General features: G+C 40.0%; 1 protein-coding gene across 2 annotated transcripts in view; it reads right to left on the reverse strand.

Annotated features, from left to right (window-relative positions):
- Positions 1-14,769, reverse strand: part of SMURF2 (SMAD specific E3 ubiquitin protein ligase 2) — a 116,931-nt gene that overhangs the window by 1,589 nt on the left and 100,573 nt on the right. For both annotated transcript variants that reach the window (XM_042917257.1, XM_042917256.1), the window contains 7 exons: positions 14,464-14,659; positions 11,998-12,101; positions 9,434-9,548; positions 7,352-7,530; positions 6,161-6,298; positions 2,917-3,037; positions 644-845 (listed from right to left, as the gene is read on the reverse strand). In XM_042917257.1, the coding sequence (XP_042773191.1) occupies positions 644-845; positions 2,917-3,037; positions 6,161-6,298; positions 7,352-7,530; positions 9,434-9,548; positions 11,998-12,101; positions 14,464-14,659 (1,055 nt within the window). The remainder of the gene's footprint in view (positions 1-643; positions 846-2,916; positions 3,038-6,160; positions 6,299-7,351; positions 7,531-9,433; positions 9,549-11,997; positions 12,102-14,463; positions 14,660-14,769) is intronic.

Genomic DNA, 14,769 nt, shown 5'->3' on the forward strand with positions numbered 1-14,769 from the left:
ATTATGCATCAGTCTTGCCGTGTGCGTCCTCAGTCACCGCCAGCAGCTTCGGAGGTAAAGGAAGCAGCCGCCCCTGCGTGAAGCTCCACTGTCATTAGCAACATTACCAACTCTCCCCCAAATGAAACCGCTATTCCATGGAAAACAATTCTTACAGATGGAATAGGTTTGTAAATGAATGGTCTGATGCCATGCAATATGGAAGTGCTCTGGCCAAACAGCTTCCACAACTCATGCTGCCTCTTTCTATTAAAAGAAGAAAAAAGTAGAGGGAAGAGGCATCCCAAGTGGGTGTAGGTTTTGCAGGGCTGAGGTGTGAAGGTAGAAGGGGACGGGCTTTCCCTACAGGAATGTGCGATATGAGTTAAGGGCAGGGTGACCCGAAAAGAAAAGGCAAGCATCGTCACGTATGGTCTCTAGCGTGCGGCACTCACTACAACCACAGAGAACCCCGGCAGCAGAGGCTCTTGGGAGGGAACAAAGGAAAGGAAGGAGAAGGTATCAAGATACGAGAGCTATAGCTACAAGGCAGAATGAAGAGATCTGTTTATAAGCCCATGGCTTGTAAACTATGGAACCCAAATATCGACGCCCTCCCCCAATCCTCGGACACCATATCGCGTGTTTCTTCTGGCTTTTCTACCTTGTAAAGCCTTGAAGCCCTGCAGAGGCACTCTAGATGATCCTGTCACAAACTGAAGTAACCGTGCTCTTCGCTCTTCATCAAAGAACTCCACAGCTTTCCAGAACCACTTGACGACATTGCTGTCTGGCGTGCAGTGTTTTAACCGGGTGTTTACCTTCCAGTCATTAACATCTATCTTTCCAAGTCCACAAATAATGAGCTGTTAAAATATTGCACAAATAATGAGCCAATGGAAATCCAAGTCAAGCCAAAAATTCCTCAAAACAGAACTTTCGATCTGTAGTGCTGGCTCTCATATGGCGGTTCTTTAGCATCAAGGGTACACATCATAGTCGTCTGGAAAGCTTTTCAACATACACACACCATCGGGTCCTACTTTCAGAGGTTCAGATTCTGGGAGCCTGGGGCGACAGGAGGGATCTGGACTTAAAAAGCTCCCTGGGTCCCTACTTACTGCAGGTCCGTCCCCAGGGTCTGAGAACCACCACGCTCACAAACATGACAAGATCAAAGCTCCGAATTTCCACAGAATTCTAAATTCTGTTTAATGGACAGAAACTAGACTCAGAGAGTAACTACGGTCTGCATGTGCCTTCCTTAATACCTGCATCATACTACTATGGGTTTTAACACTTATTCGCTTGGGGATTTGGACAATTTGGTTCACCTCCCTCGGCCAGCGGTTTCCTCTGCTCCGCTCCATCCTGTGAAAGAACCGTACTGCTCGCTCAGGAACTCAAGAAATGGGTGTTGAATAAGCAGTCCTGATCATCTTCAAGTTGTTTCAAAGTACGAAATACACGACTGTGCTGACAGAGAGCTCTGCCTGACATCCTGATGTAGGGTCAGCACAGATGAGCTGTATCGAAATCACTCTGATACTATCAATACTCACATATCCTTAGAACCCAAGACTAACTCACCTCAATCATGTGTTTAGAAAAGTGAAAGATGATAGGGTACAATGTAAAGCATAATGCAAGCCGCACATCCTCTATTTTATAATTAGTTCTAATCCCATATCACATACATGCATATATACATATATATACACATACATACACACACTTTAATAAAAGATTTTTAATTTCATTAGCAGTAGAAAGTATGTAACAAACCTTAGGCCTACTGAATAAAACCTCCACCAAAGCTTTCATAGGGTTCTAGAAAGATTACTGAATCATAGCCACACTCAACAGGGAGGTGGTGATCCAAATAGGATTACAGAATTATTTATATCACAAAAAATATTTCCTAAATTCTTTTCTCCAGAGGAATGGTAATTATAAGGCCAAATTCCTCATCTGTTGTATGAACAGATAAAAATGGACTGTATTTCAACTTTGCTGCCATTCCTGCTATGTTTTCTTCCTCTTCCTGACCACTTCCTCCTGGCCATTTCCCTAAGGAACAGCTCAATCATGAAAGGAATGGGGATGATACTGAATCAAACCAATCTTTTGAGATTTGCTAACAGGTCTGTTACAAGATTTATAGTTTAGAAAGCACACTGAAGTTCATGAATAAAATCAGATTTTACATTTATTTGTAGATTTCAAATACTTATGCTATCCCTAGCCACTAATTAAAATATGCCCCTGGAAGAATAAAACCTCATTGTTTTCTCAAAGTAGTTCAGTGGAAATTCAGATATATTTGGTTAAAGGTCTTAATTATAAAACCAGACTACAGGTGCTTTAAGGACCAGCTTTAAAGAAAACAAAAACAAAAACAAATCAGTTAACTGTTTATTACTGCTGTTGTTAGTAATGAATATTTCCAAAGAGAGGAAAGATGTTTAGATGCAGTTTATCCTCAGCGTTTTAACTACTGCCTCTATGGTCTCGACTATCAAATGCTTTCTTGCAAAAGTTAGTGTAAACCAATTGAGACTTGGCTTCTAATTCAAATAAACTGCAATATGGTAGAGACGAAGTAATGAAGTTTTATTTAATTAAATCAACAGCCACTTAATTAGGGAAGAGAAAACAACATTAGAAGAATGTACACCTAAGACATGAAATCAGTTGAAAACGAGAAAGGATAATATGGCCAGATAAGTTAAGAATGTTCACAGTGTAAGAGAGATGGCTTATTTGTAGCAATTCCAAAGCAGGAAAGACTTTTCCCGTGAATACCAATTCTCATAGCAGCGCACCGTGAAGCTTCAAAAGCACCAGCAATACGACTTCCCTCTAAAACTAAGTTAACAGAAAATCCCCAACCTTTCCTTGTTACACTAAATGATGTCATGACATTAATACACTGACCTCTAACTCCTTCTCATCGAATGTCTTCAGCAGATGCTGTGGAATTACTTCATTAAATCCTTTCTGCAGAGCCAGGAACTGTGCCTCAATGCCTCGTAAAAATCTCCAGTTCACGTAGAGCCTGTAAACATTGGCCAGGGGTTTCACATGATCGAATATATTCAGATTGAGTAACTATTACGAATCTCTACATCAGCAATCTTGCACATCGCAAGCACCTGGCATTAAGAATTTAGTCCAGAGTCTAAAGGAATTTCAGATTCCCAAGCGTGCTGGAGGCTGCGCTGTGAGGCAGTTCACTGTAAGTTAAAAGGTGGAAACCTTCTGCTAACAAAGCAACTCTGCAGATCACAGAGAGGGCAGGTCAATGGCAAGGCGGCTAGAGATTCGATGGGTCTGGAGTTAAAATCTGAACGAAACTTCTCTCTGAATTCTAGCATGCATGCCACCAACCAGAAAAAAAAAACAGCCCGTGCAACCAAAACGGATTATTTTTCTAGTTTCACTTGAAAATGTCATCTGCGTGTGCTGGGTGTTTTGCTTCTATTTTGGGGGTGGTGGCTCGGGGACAGGAGGTAAAGACACTCCTCCTATCGATACAAAATGACAACAGTCAAGCCAACAGTGTGCACTTTCTGATTACACACTCCTTGTTCCCTGGAGCTTTATAAAAACTGGAAGATGTAACTAAATTAAATAAGTACATAAATAAAAAGTACAATAAATAAAATCTTAAAAGTACACCAAACTATACCTAATGTATAGCTTCACTTATATTTTTTACTTGGACTTATAACTGAATTGCCTTTTTTTAAAAAAATCTGTCTACCCAGGAAAACTTCTCCATCTCAAAAATCTCAGAACTATTCCCCTGCCAAATATGTCAACATTTCCTCCTGGCTTGGAGAAACGATTCTCTACTTTCAGTAATAAGTTACTTCACATGAGACCCTTTGGCGGATCTTCTTTTTGTCTGTTTAAGAGGATGGCAAAATGACACCTCCATAAAAAGTCTTTCTCTGTAACTTTTTTTTTCTCCCAAAACTGTATCTGGTAAGAGATAGGACAGCGTGCTGAAAGCATGACGGAGTCTTGGCAAATGGGGTCTAGGACCCTAAAGTGACACATTACTGAAATTCAGGAAATTCCCATCCATTCTTTTCTTTCCCAATTTAGAAACGTAATACATGCTTATTTTCTATGCAAGGAAAAATCAAACGTTAAATGTGAACAAAGAGTCAACACTGAAAGCCCGTTCTATTACCCTCTTCTCCCTCTCTACTTCCAGGCCTGGCACCTGCACCCCCTTACCCCAGGCAAACATTTGACCTGGTATGCAGTCTTCCTGGACATCTTCCGAATAATTATAAAACAACAACACAGACTTTTTCCCCCTATAGAATTCTTACAAAACTTGCTTAAAAAAAAAAAAAAAGTGTTTTGTTGTGGTTGTTGTTTCAGTAATCTCTACACCCATTGTGGGGCTTGAATTCATGACCCCAAGATCAAGAATCACATTCTCTTCCCAATGAGCCAGCCAGGCGCCCCTAAAACTTGCTTTTTAAATCGGACATCTTCTACAGTCTATTTATTTGTATTTATTTTGAGAGAAAGATTAGAGAGCAAGTGGGGGAGGGGCAAAGAGCGAGGGAGACAGAAACCCAAGCAGGCTGTGCACTGTCAGCGTAGAGCCCGATGCCCTGCTTGAACTCCTGAACCGTGAGACCATGACCTGAGCCGAAATCAAGAGCTGGATGCCAGTCAGTTAAGTCTCCTTCTTCTAAATATCAGTCTCTTTCTTCTACATATTCATATAGTATTCTGTTGAATGTATGTATTTAATCATTCTCACCTAAAAACATTCCACCAGTTTTCAGTTGTTTTCACAAGTAATATTTAATTGAATATCCTTAAATTTATTTCTTTAACGTGTTTCCATAGACTAGATTCCTAAAAACAGGGCTGCTGGTTGAAAGGCAGATGCATTTTCATTTTGACAAGCAAGGTTACTCACCACCATACTAACGAGGATGCATTTTCACTTTGGTAGCTGTTATCAAATTCCTTTCCAAAAAAAAGCTATTCCAACAGACTGTTGGGCCTCATGTGTCAACCAGGAAAATTTAAGCCAATGAGACTTAGAGACATTTCTTGTGTACATGTGGTAAAACAGAGTTCAAACTCCCATATTTGATTACCACGGTTTTATGTTTAGAAGAACTTTAGTTACCACAGGCCAAATGATCTAACCCAACTTCTAAATTCCTAAATCCTCCAGTGATTATGTAAAATTTGCAGAGTATTTTCTCATACTTATCCCTTAAACTCACAATGTGCTTACTTCTAAACAGGACGAGGGCTGGTGTCACAGCCCAGAAGTACTGTCAGCCGGCTGCGGCAGCTACGTGACAACTAGCTGCATGCACCACCTCTCTTGGTGTTCCTGCCTCTACACCGCCCCTCTTCCACACGAGCCTGCACTGGCCTGTGACTCGCTTTAACAGAAAGAACACAGCAGAGGTGATCTGGCCAGTTCCAGGCTTAGGCCTTAAAGAGATCTGACAACTTCTGCTCTTGTGCTCCGGGAAACCAGCCACCCCATAAGAAATCTGGTTATCTCGCTGGGAAGAGAGAAGCCATGGGGAGCATTAAGAAGCCACCTGGGTGGCTGAGTTGGCTGAGCACCTGACTCTTGATTTCAACTCAGGTCATGAGATCGGGCCTTGCACAGAGCGCCACACCGAGCATGGAGCCTGCCTGGCACCCTCTCTCTTTGCCCCGCCCCTGCTCACGCTCTCGCTGTTAAAAAAATAAACATTTTTTTAAAAAGATGGGCGGGGGGGGGGGGGTTCTCGGGCACCACTTGGAGATAACCAGGGAGGCCCAGCCTACAGTGAGAAGTAGACCCCAGAGGGTGAGCCAGTGGCCATTCCAGCCAGTCCCCAGCCATTTGAGCCATCCTAGCTGAGGCATCAGATATGTGAAAAAAAGAGGCCATCTTGATGTGAGCCCCAGCTGACACCCCAGGGAGGAGCAAAATGCTGTCGCTGTTGTTCTCTATCCTTATTACTGACCCACTGAATTGTGAGAAAAAATAAATGGTGGTTGTTTTGAAGACACTAAATTCTGCAGAGGCCTATTTTGTAGCAGTAAGTAACGCTACCTAAATACTTCAGTGTTTCTCCGTACAGCCGTTCAAGAGCATTAAAACAATTCTTAGGTTTGAAAATATAAAAGTGTTTACCTGACATATTCTTTTTTATTTTCTTCAGTAACAGGGATACTCTTGCCATTTGGTTTAAGTTCATGCTGAATAATTTCACCATATGCATTATGTTCGACACAGAAGGTATGGTCCAAAACACCTGTAATATCATTCTCACTAGAAAGGAAAAAGAGAAGAAGATATTTAACTGGAAAATCTAAAATACAGATCCTTCCGATCTCTTAACTGGGGAGACAGATAAAATGAGACTGTTTTAGAACATAACAAGTACAAGATCAGATTCCTTCTGCTAGTACTTATGCTACCATACCTCCCAGTTCTTGCGCACAAAAGTCAAAGAGCTTTAACCTTCATCCACACAGGAAATGTTTTACTTCCTGAGTAAGGACAAAGAGCCCTGCCCAAAGCTGGACTTTACAAACAGGGAAAACTTAGGTTATGTTCAGCTTTTAGGTAAGAAGCCTTATTTGAATCCGGGTATTCCCGAGCAACCAAATGCCTGAGTGTCCCAAGACAAAGCTACTCATGTATTTGGTAAAAGTAAGTATGGCCCATGTTTATTCGTAAATAAATATTCTGACAAAACAGAACTCATTCTTACAGATCGCTTTTTTAAAGTATGGCTTCAACAATCACTACTTCAGCAGGAATTTACTCTTCTCACACGTGCGGGACTGGAACAGAACTTGTACCATGTCAAGAAAATCATTACATGTGGTAATTTTTAAAACAGAATATACTGCCTTTTTTTTTTTTTCCCCTTTTTAAAGTGGTAACATTAACTTTTAGGGATTTGAAACACACAGGAAAGCAACAGAAAGAGGGACAGTCTTACGTGGTCCTAAGACTCAGATAATCTCTCTCAATATTTTCTGTACATCATTTAAAAAAAATTTTTTTTAAGTACATCCATTTTGATGGGGCGCCTGGGTGGCTCAGTCGGTTAAGCGCCTGACTTCGGCTCAGGTCATGATCTCACAGCTTGTGGGTTCGAGCCCCACGTCTGGCTCTGTGCTGACAGCTCAGAGGCTGGAGCCTGTTTCGGATTCTGTGTCTCCCTCGCTCTCTGCCCCTCCCCCACTTGCACTCGATCTCTCTCAAAAATAAACGTTAAAAAATTTTTTAAAAAACAGTACATGCATTTTGAAACGGTTATCTGTAAGGCTCACATTCTATCCGTAAGGAGCGGACACAAGACCCAATACATACAGAATCCACACCAAACTGTTGTGAAGGTCTGGATCAACTAACTCCATGTCGTCCAAAGTAATGGACTTCCCGAGCAACTGTTTATAAAAAGGCAACGTGAAGCCACCATCAATGTAATGTCCATGAAACACGGCCATTCCCATTATTCGTCCAACAAAGTGGAAATAGGATAAATGTTCCTGAAATTGAGAGAAGTTTACATATAAATATTCAAGTTAGACACTACACAGGGAATTTTTAATAAAAATTAAATACGCAACATTCATCTTTTTTATAAGTAACAGTTTATACATTCTATAACTTATTTATATGGAGTAGGCTATCATAGCAAAGGTTAATAATCATCAGGGAGAGTTTCTATAGCACACGTTCAAGATCCTCTCCGTTGCTAAACTATTACACCAGGGACGATGCTTCTCCCAGAGAGTACAGTCACTTTGTAAAAATTATCTTTAGAAATGAAGTCCAAACTACACTCCCACTGTCGCTTCATGAAACCACTCAACAGATGCGTCGTCTTCCTCTCCTATCTTACCTGCTGAGCCCTTTACAATCCTGGCTCTGCCCTAACACATGGTAAACACCTCACAAACACAAGCTCTAACTACACTGGCGTAATGGGCTCCCCAGGCACAACCTTCACCTGAAATCTTCCCAACTTTATAAGGGGTTCCCTGCAATGAATCTAGCATGTTTGGATGTATTTGTCTATCATGATAAACTGTTAGTTGGATATTTGCATTTTCAACTCTTTTTACTTCTCCAGCTAGTAAGTAATCTTTAAGCTCTTTAAAAAAAATTTTTTTTGAGAGCAAGTGAGGAAGCAAGCGCAAGCAGGAGAGGGGCAGAGGGAGAGGGAGGTAGAGAATCTTAAGCAGCCTCCACGCCCACCGTGGAGCCTGACACGGGGCTCAATGTCACAACTGTGAGATCATGACCTGAGCTGAAATCAGGAGTCACCCAGGTGCCCCTTAAGCTCCTCTTTAAACCTCCCTTTTAGCTTAAAAATAGCTTTTGTTTCTCTTTAAAAGAAAACATTTAGAAAATACTGACAAGCAAAAACAAAAAATCACCCATAATCTCATACCCAGAAATAACCTCCATCAGTATGATACTACAGAGCTTTTCAACGTTCATACACCCACATATCTACCAAAATTGTATCATACTGTTCTGTAACCTTCTTTTCACTTAATATATCATGAATACCGTCTTTTTAGGTCATTAACTATTGTCCCAGAGTGTCATTTTAGTGGCTATATAATATGCCATTCTATGGAAAGATAACAAATTAATAAGAGCTACGAACTATTGTTGAGTGGTCAACAGTATGTAACAGGGTTAACAATGTACAGCGCTATGCTCAATACCTAATGTGCAGGGTCCCATTTAATTGTCACAACGCTTCTCTGAACTTCAAGCTAAGATTATTATTATTAGCAATGATAAAATGGAGCCTTAATCACAAAGCTAGTATAGGACCAGGATATGATATCACATCTTTCTTTTTTTTTTTTATTAACAGTTTTTTTTTTTTTTTTTTCAACGTTTTTTATTTATTTTTGGGACAGAGAGAGACAGAGCATGAACGGGGGAGGGGCAGAGAGAGAGGGAGACACAGAATCGGAAACAGGCTCCAGGCTCCGAGCCATCAGCCCAGAGCCTGACGCGGGGCTCGAACTCACAGACCGCGAGATCGTGACCTGGCTGAAGTCGGATGCTTAACCGACTGCGCCACCCAGGCGCCCCAACATCTTTCTAATTCCAGAACCTTTCCTCTTCAACCATTACCGTAATTCTGCGTCATGTGATCATTTACCCAACCCCTCTCTTACGGACAATGACGCTGCTTCCAGTTAGCACTACTATAAACAACGATGCAGCAAACATCCCAAAGCACAAATTACTGCACACACCCGTAATCATTTACTTGAGAAAATCTTCTACAACAGAACTTGCTAAGTCCAAGCTTGTGACTAGGACAAGGACAGTGACCCTTCATCATAAACCACACTGACATTTCAACATCAAAAGCACTGCAGGTCAGAGGTTAATTCACATCGTCATAACCACCAATCTTACCGGATTGACTGCAGAATCAGGATTGATCTGCAATGTATAGATATCATCTCTTGAATACTGGAAGAGGCCATAGTAAGGATTCAACATTTCATGTGACAACAGATATAACCACTCCCTAGAAAGCAAGATGGAACACAGGAAACTTTTTGTTAATGAATGTTTTTATTAAGATATGCTATTAATTCATCATTTTAGCAAGGAAATTTTTAAATAAAAGCACATAAAACACTAACTAGTTATATAAAATGACACTGGAAAAATCTATCATGCCCCAAAAAGCAAATGAAGACTCTTGTTTTGTTAAACTGAAATCACTTCTCACTCAATTTTGGGCAATTTTATGACATTTCAGTATCAGAGAGGGTAAGTATTATTCAGAAGTGCCAATTACTCATTAGATGCTGCAGCCTAGTGGTCTGTTAACTTTTAATTACTAAATACATTTCTAATCCAGGATAAATACAAAACGAAGAGAAGAATATGGTTTTGTTTCAAAACATCCATGTGATCTATACTATTCTGGTCCATTCCTATCATGGCAGATTTATACTGATACATAACAAAGCGTTAATTTACTCTCTTTTGGACAAGGGTGTGTTTTGTTGTTGGTATTGTTTAGTAAGGAAATGATCCCATTTCATCATCTTTTTTGTGTGAACTTTAAAAGTATAAGTGGTCAGAGACTGCAAGGCATTTGGTACAGGTAGGAACACAAGGCAAGCCTGCATCTGGGGGGGTGGGCTCCACACTACTCATTTGTTTCAAGTGTACATTGGTGTTTTAAAAGGCATGTAATAGTACTATCACCTTAAACTTATTAAATTCTTTATTTTTTCAAAGTATGAAAGATAACTTGTTATTCATCTTGGAGAAATAAAATCACTAGTCTAGGACCTGAAAAGATGTAGTTCTAGTCTCAATTCCTGTCATTCTTCCACTAGGAAAGGTATTTAAATATGTTCCAATATCATGGATTAAACAGACTGAGTAATATGTTTTTAGGAAATGTAGTGAAACACGATTTGCAAGTAAAGAAAAATGTCTCAAAGTTCTGTAAGTGATGGAGTCTAAATCAAATCACCACCATTTATGTAATACTCGAAAAATTCTAAAGATAAAAAAAAAAAAGTGGTCTCCATATAAGCAAGCTTACCCCCACACCTAACACTTACCTGAAATGTCTTCTATGTTTTTTTATGGATTAACCCAAATTTTTGTTTTACCAAGTATTTAGAACACACATATAAGCAGATTCCAGCTACTCTGGGGTTCTACTATGCAATAAAGATCAGAATGAAGCAGTTCACTGTCACATCCCATGCAGTCTGCCCAAACCCTGACAGTAGTGAGGTTAAGAAATGAACAACAAAAAACAACTACTTATTTGACTTTACACAGAATTACAGCATTTAGAGTCTATCAACAGATAATTAACAAGCTGTCTCGACAAGCATTCAAATCTAGTGATGAGTAACTCCTAAGAATTCCACAGAAACTAGCAAGTCCTAAGTATGATGTACACGTGATCAACTCTACAAATCTAAACTAAACAAACTATCCCATTTATAGGTAAAAAGGCCACAGAACAAAAACACAGGTAAAAACAAGTAATGCTAAGTAACAATTATGGGACTTGGTGGAAACGCAAATTTAAATTTAGGCTACATTTAGATTGGGGGAAGCAAATTATCATGATGGTCCCTAGGATGTTTCAGTACAGAAGGTATGATGTTTCTGCCACATTTACATAAAGTGAATTTTCACACCTGTAAAAAATATATATGTATGAATGTATCATAAATATTAGCTTCTGTATGGAAACATTTAAAAAAAATTTTTTTAATGTTTGTTTATTTTTGAGAGAGAGAGAGAGAGAGACAAGAGTGCGAGCAGTGGAGGGACAGAGAGAGAGGGAGACACAGAATCCGAAGGAGGCTCCAGGCTCAGAGCTGTCAGCACAGAGCCCAACGTGGGGCTTGAACTCACGGACCGTGAGATCGATCATGACCTGAGCCAAAGTCGGATGCTCAACTGATTGAGTCACCCAGGCGCCCCTGTATGGAAACATTTTAAAGACCACTTACGATATACACGCATGTTCACACATTTTTACATGTACTTACATGCACACGCAAACATTACTTTAACAAGGTCAAAAAGCATGGCAATAGAAGCCAAGGAAAACAGCATTCAGTTCAGAATATATGTCATTAAAATCTCAACACGGCTCCTAACAATGGAAAGCAGAGGGAATAACATGTACTGAAGGAGAGAGAGAAAATACAGAGCCCACAGGTCCTAACATGGCCCATGTACGGCTGCAGCCAGTTTTCAGAGAAAGTCTCACTGGGCTGTACGAGCCATTAGGGAGTTCTCAATTACCCTTGTGACGGCTCTACTATCCCAACCTCAGCGTGAATACATCTATTAGGATATCGTCTGTATTGCGAACATTTGGGAACGTTACACCAGAAAATAAATTATCAGTGAGAAGGTTCACCAGAGGAAGCATCTTAAACTTATAAATGTAACTATATGTCATGTGCTCAGGAGCAAGTCTTTACCTGGCAACCCCTCCATAGTCAAGGCCTTCTTCTCCACGAAATTTTATCATTAATCGCTTCCACAGATCTTTTGGTCTCATTTTCATGACCTGCCGATATGATTCCTGAAAAAATTTTAATAAACTATTGTTACTAGGTGCTTTTAACTTGTTAAACTCTCCCTCGCATTCTACCTACAAAATGTACATTTATTAAAATAAGATAAAATGTGTTCAATAATCCAATAGATAAGCTCTAAGTGTTTGAAATCTCATGGAACTTCTAAAAACAAGATGGATATAGCTTAATACTACTGAAATTAATTCATTTGACAAATATATTAAAAGCCTAAGGGCAAAACTCCACACTTAAGTTCTATGAACCACAGCAATCACTACATTTACATTATTTTTTTTTTTTGCGTTTCATTCTGACAATCAGTTTATTTTTTTTCAATATATGAAATTTATTGTCAAATTGGTTTCCATACAACCCAGTGCTCATCCCAAAAGATGCCCTCTTCAACAGCCATCACCCACCCTCTCCTCCCTCCCACCCCCCATCAACCCTTAGTTTGTTCTCAGTTTTTAAGAGTCTCTTATGCTTTGGCTCTCTCCCACTCTTTTTTTTTTTTTTTTCCTTCCCCTCCCCCATGGGTTTCTGTTAAGTTTCTCAGGATCCACATAAGAGTGAAACCATATGGTATCTGTCTTTCTCTGTATGGCTTATTTCACTTAGCACCACACTCTCCAGTTCCATCCACGTTGCTACAAAAGGCCATATTTCATTCTTTCTCATTGCCACGTAGTATTCCATTGTGTATATAAACCACAATTTCTTTATCCATTCATCAGTTGATGGACATTTAGGCTCTTTCCATAATTTGGCTATTGTTGAGAGTGCTGCTATCAACATTGGGGTACAAGTGCCCCTATGCATCAGTACCCCTGTATCCCTTGGGTAAATTCCTACCAGTGATATTGCTGGGTCATAGGGTAGGTCTATTTTTAATTTTCTGAGGAACCTCCACACTGCTTTCCAGAGTGGCTGCACAAATTTGCATTCCCACCAACAGTGCAAGAGGGTTCCCGTTTCTCCACATCCTCTCCAGCATCTATAGTCTCCTGATTTGTTCATTTTTGCCACTCTGACTGGCGTGAGGTGATATCTGAGTGTGGTTTATTACACTCACATTAAAAACAGAATTTGATTGGGGCGCCTGGGTGGCTCAGTTGGTTGCGTGTCCAACTTCAGATCATGATCTCGTGTCTCGTGAATCTGAGCCCCACATCAGGCTCTGTGCTGACAACCTGGAGCCTGCTTCGGATTCTGCGTTTCCCTCTCTCTGTCCCTCCCCCACTCATGCTGTCTCTCTCTCTCTCTCTCTCAAAAATAAACATTAAAAAAAAATTTTCATAAAAGTACCAAATTTTTAAAAATTGGTTGACCTAATTTTAGGTCATAGGTACCAACAGAAAGTAAAGATGAGAAAAAGAAAGCTCAAAAGAACAAGACGAGTCATTTATGTGACCTTCATTAAGCCAGCATCTTCATATTATTTTAAAACACAAATGACTGACTTGCAAACAAGGTCAGAACTGTTCCAATAGAAAAAAGTTCAGGGGCACCTGGGTGGCTCAGTCAGTTAAGTGTCCAACTTCAGCTCAGGTCACTGACCTCACTGTTTGTGAGTTCAAACGTCGTCGGGCTCTGTGCTAACAGCTCAGAGCCTGGAACCTGCTTCAGATTCTGTGTCTCCTTCTCTCTCTGCCCCTCCCCCACACATGCTCAGTCTCTCTCAAATAAAATGAAAATGTCAAAAAGAAAAATTTAAAAAAAAAAAAAAGGAAAAAGAAAAAAGTTCATCTTTTAGGAAGAGGGTTATCAAATCCCCAAACATCTTTTGCTCCCAAGTCCTGAGTGGGAAACCCCTGCCTTGGACCTCTAGGGCTATCAAGTCCAAAGATAAAAGAATATACTAGAAAGAAAGATTTTCAATAAATGAAGGAAGTAGTCCAAAAATAATTAAAATGATTTTTTTGACTTAAGAGTCCCTCATCTTTTGGAAGAATTAGAAGGTAAGGGATGGATACCATTTGCGGTCTTTTAAAGTCCATCAACAGGGCAAGGCCACCTGGCTGGCTCAGTTGGTATGAGCATGCGACTCTTGATCTCGGGGTTGTGAGTTTGCCCCATACTGGGTGTAGAGCTTACTTTAAAAATACATATATTAAAATTTATTAACAAGTATTTGCAACGCAGAGACTAAGCTGAACCAACTGGAATATTTCACCCTCTTCATCCCATTTAAATGTTTATCTTATATACTAAATCTCTGATATTATTGTCTTTATTCCCTACAATTAAAACAGAAATTAGTAAAAACTCTCCCATTCTTGAGAGATAGGAGTTCCAGAAAGCACTCTTAGAAAACAGAGTGAAACACTGTAATTTTTCTCTGTTTTACAATAAGACTTGTCCATTTACCTCAAAAATCTCTTCCCTGGAAACCTCAATGCGGCAATGACCAGCCTGAGGCTGTTGTTGGGAAAGTTCTTGCCGCAAAATTTTTAACTTCTGAACCAGGTCTCGCTTGTACCGTGGGACTGTCAGACACTCTGCATCATCGGGACATAACGATACCACCTGCTGTTGCTGTTGGTCTTTCAACTGGTTCTGCCGACTAAAAGGAAACAGAAATGTGACTATTTGAAATGAAAGAGATTGCGGTTATACATTTAAAAGAACATCATCCTATAAAGCAAGTCTGCCTGTACGATTTTCAGTCCTTAC

The sequence above is a fragment of the Panthera leo genome, chromosome E1 (genome assembly GCF_018350215.1).
Source record: "Panthera leo isolate Ple1 chromosome E1, P.leo_Ple1_pat1.1, whole genome shotgun sequence".
Classification (NCBI taxonomy): Eukaryota; Metazoa; Chordata; class Mammalia; order Carnivora; family Felidae; genus Panthera; species Panthera leo.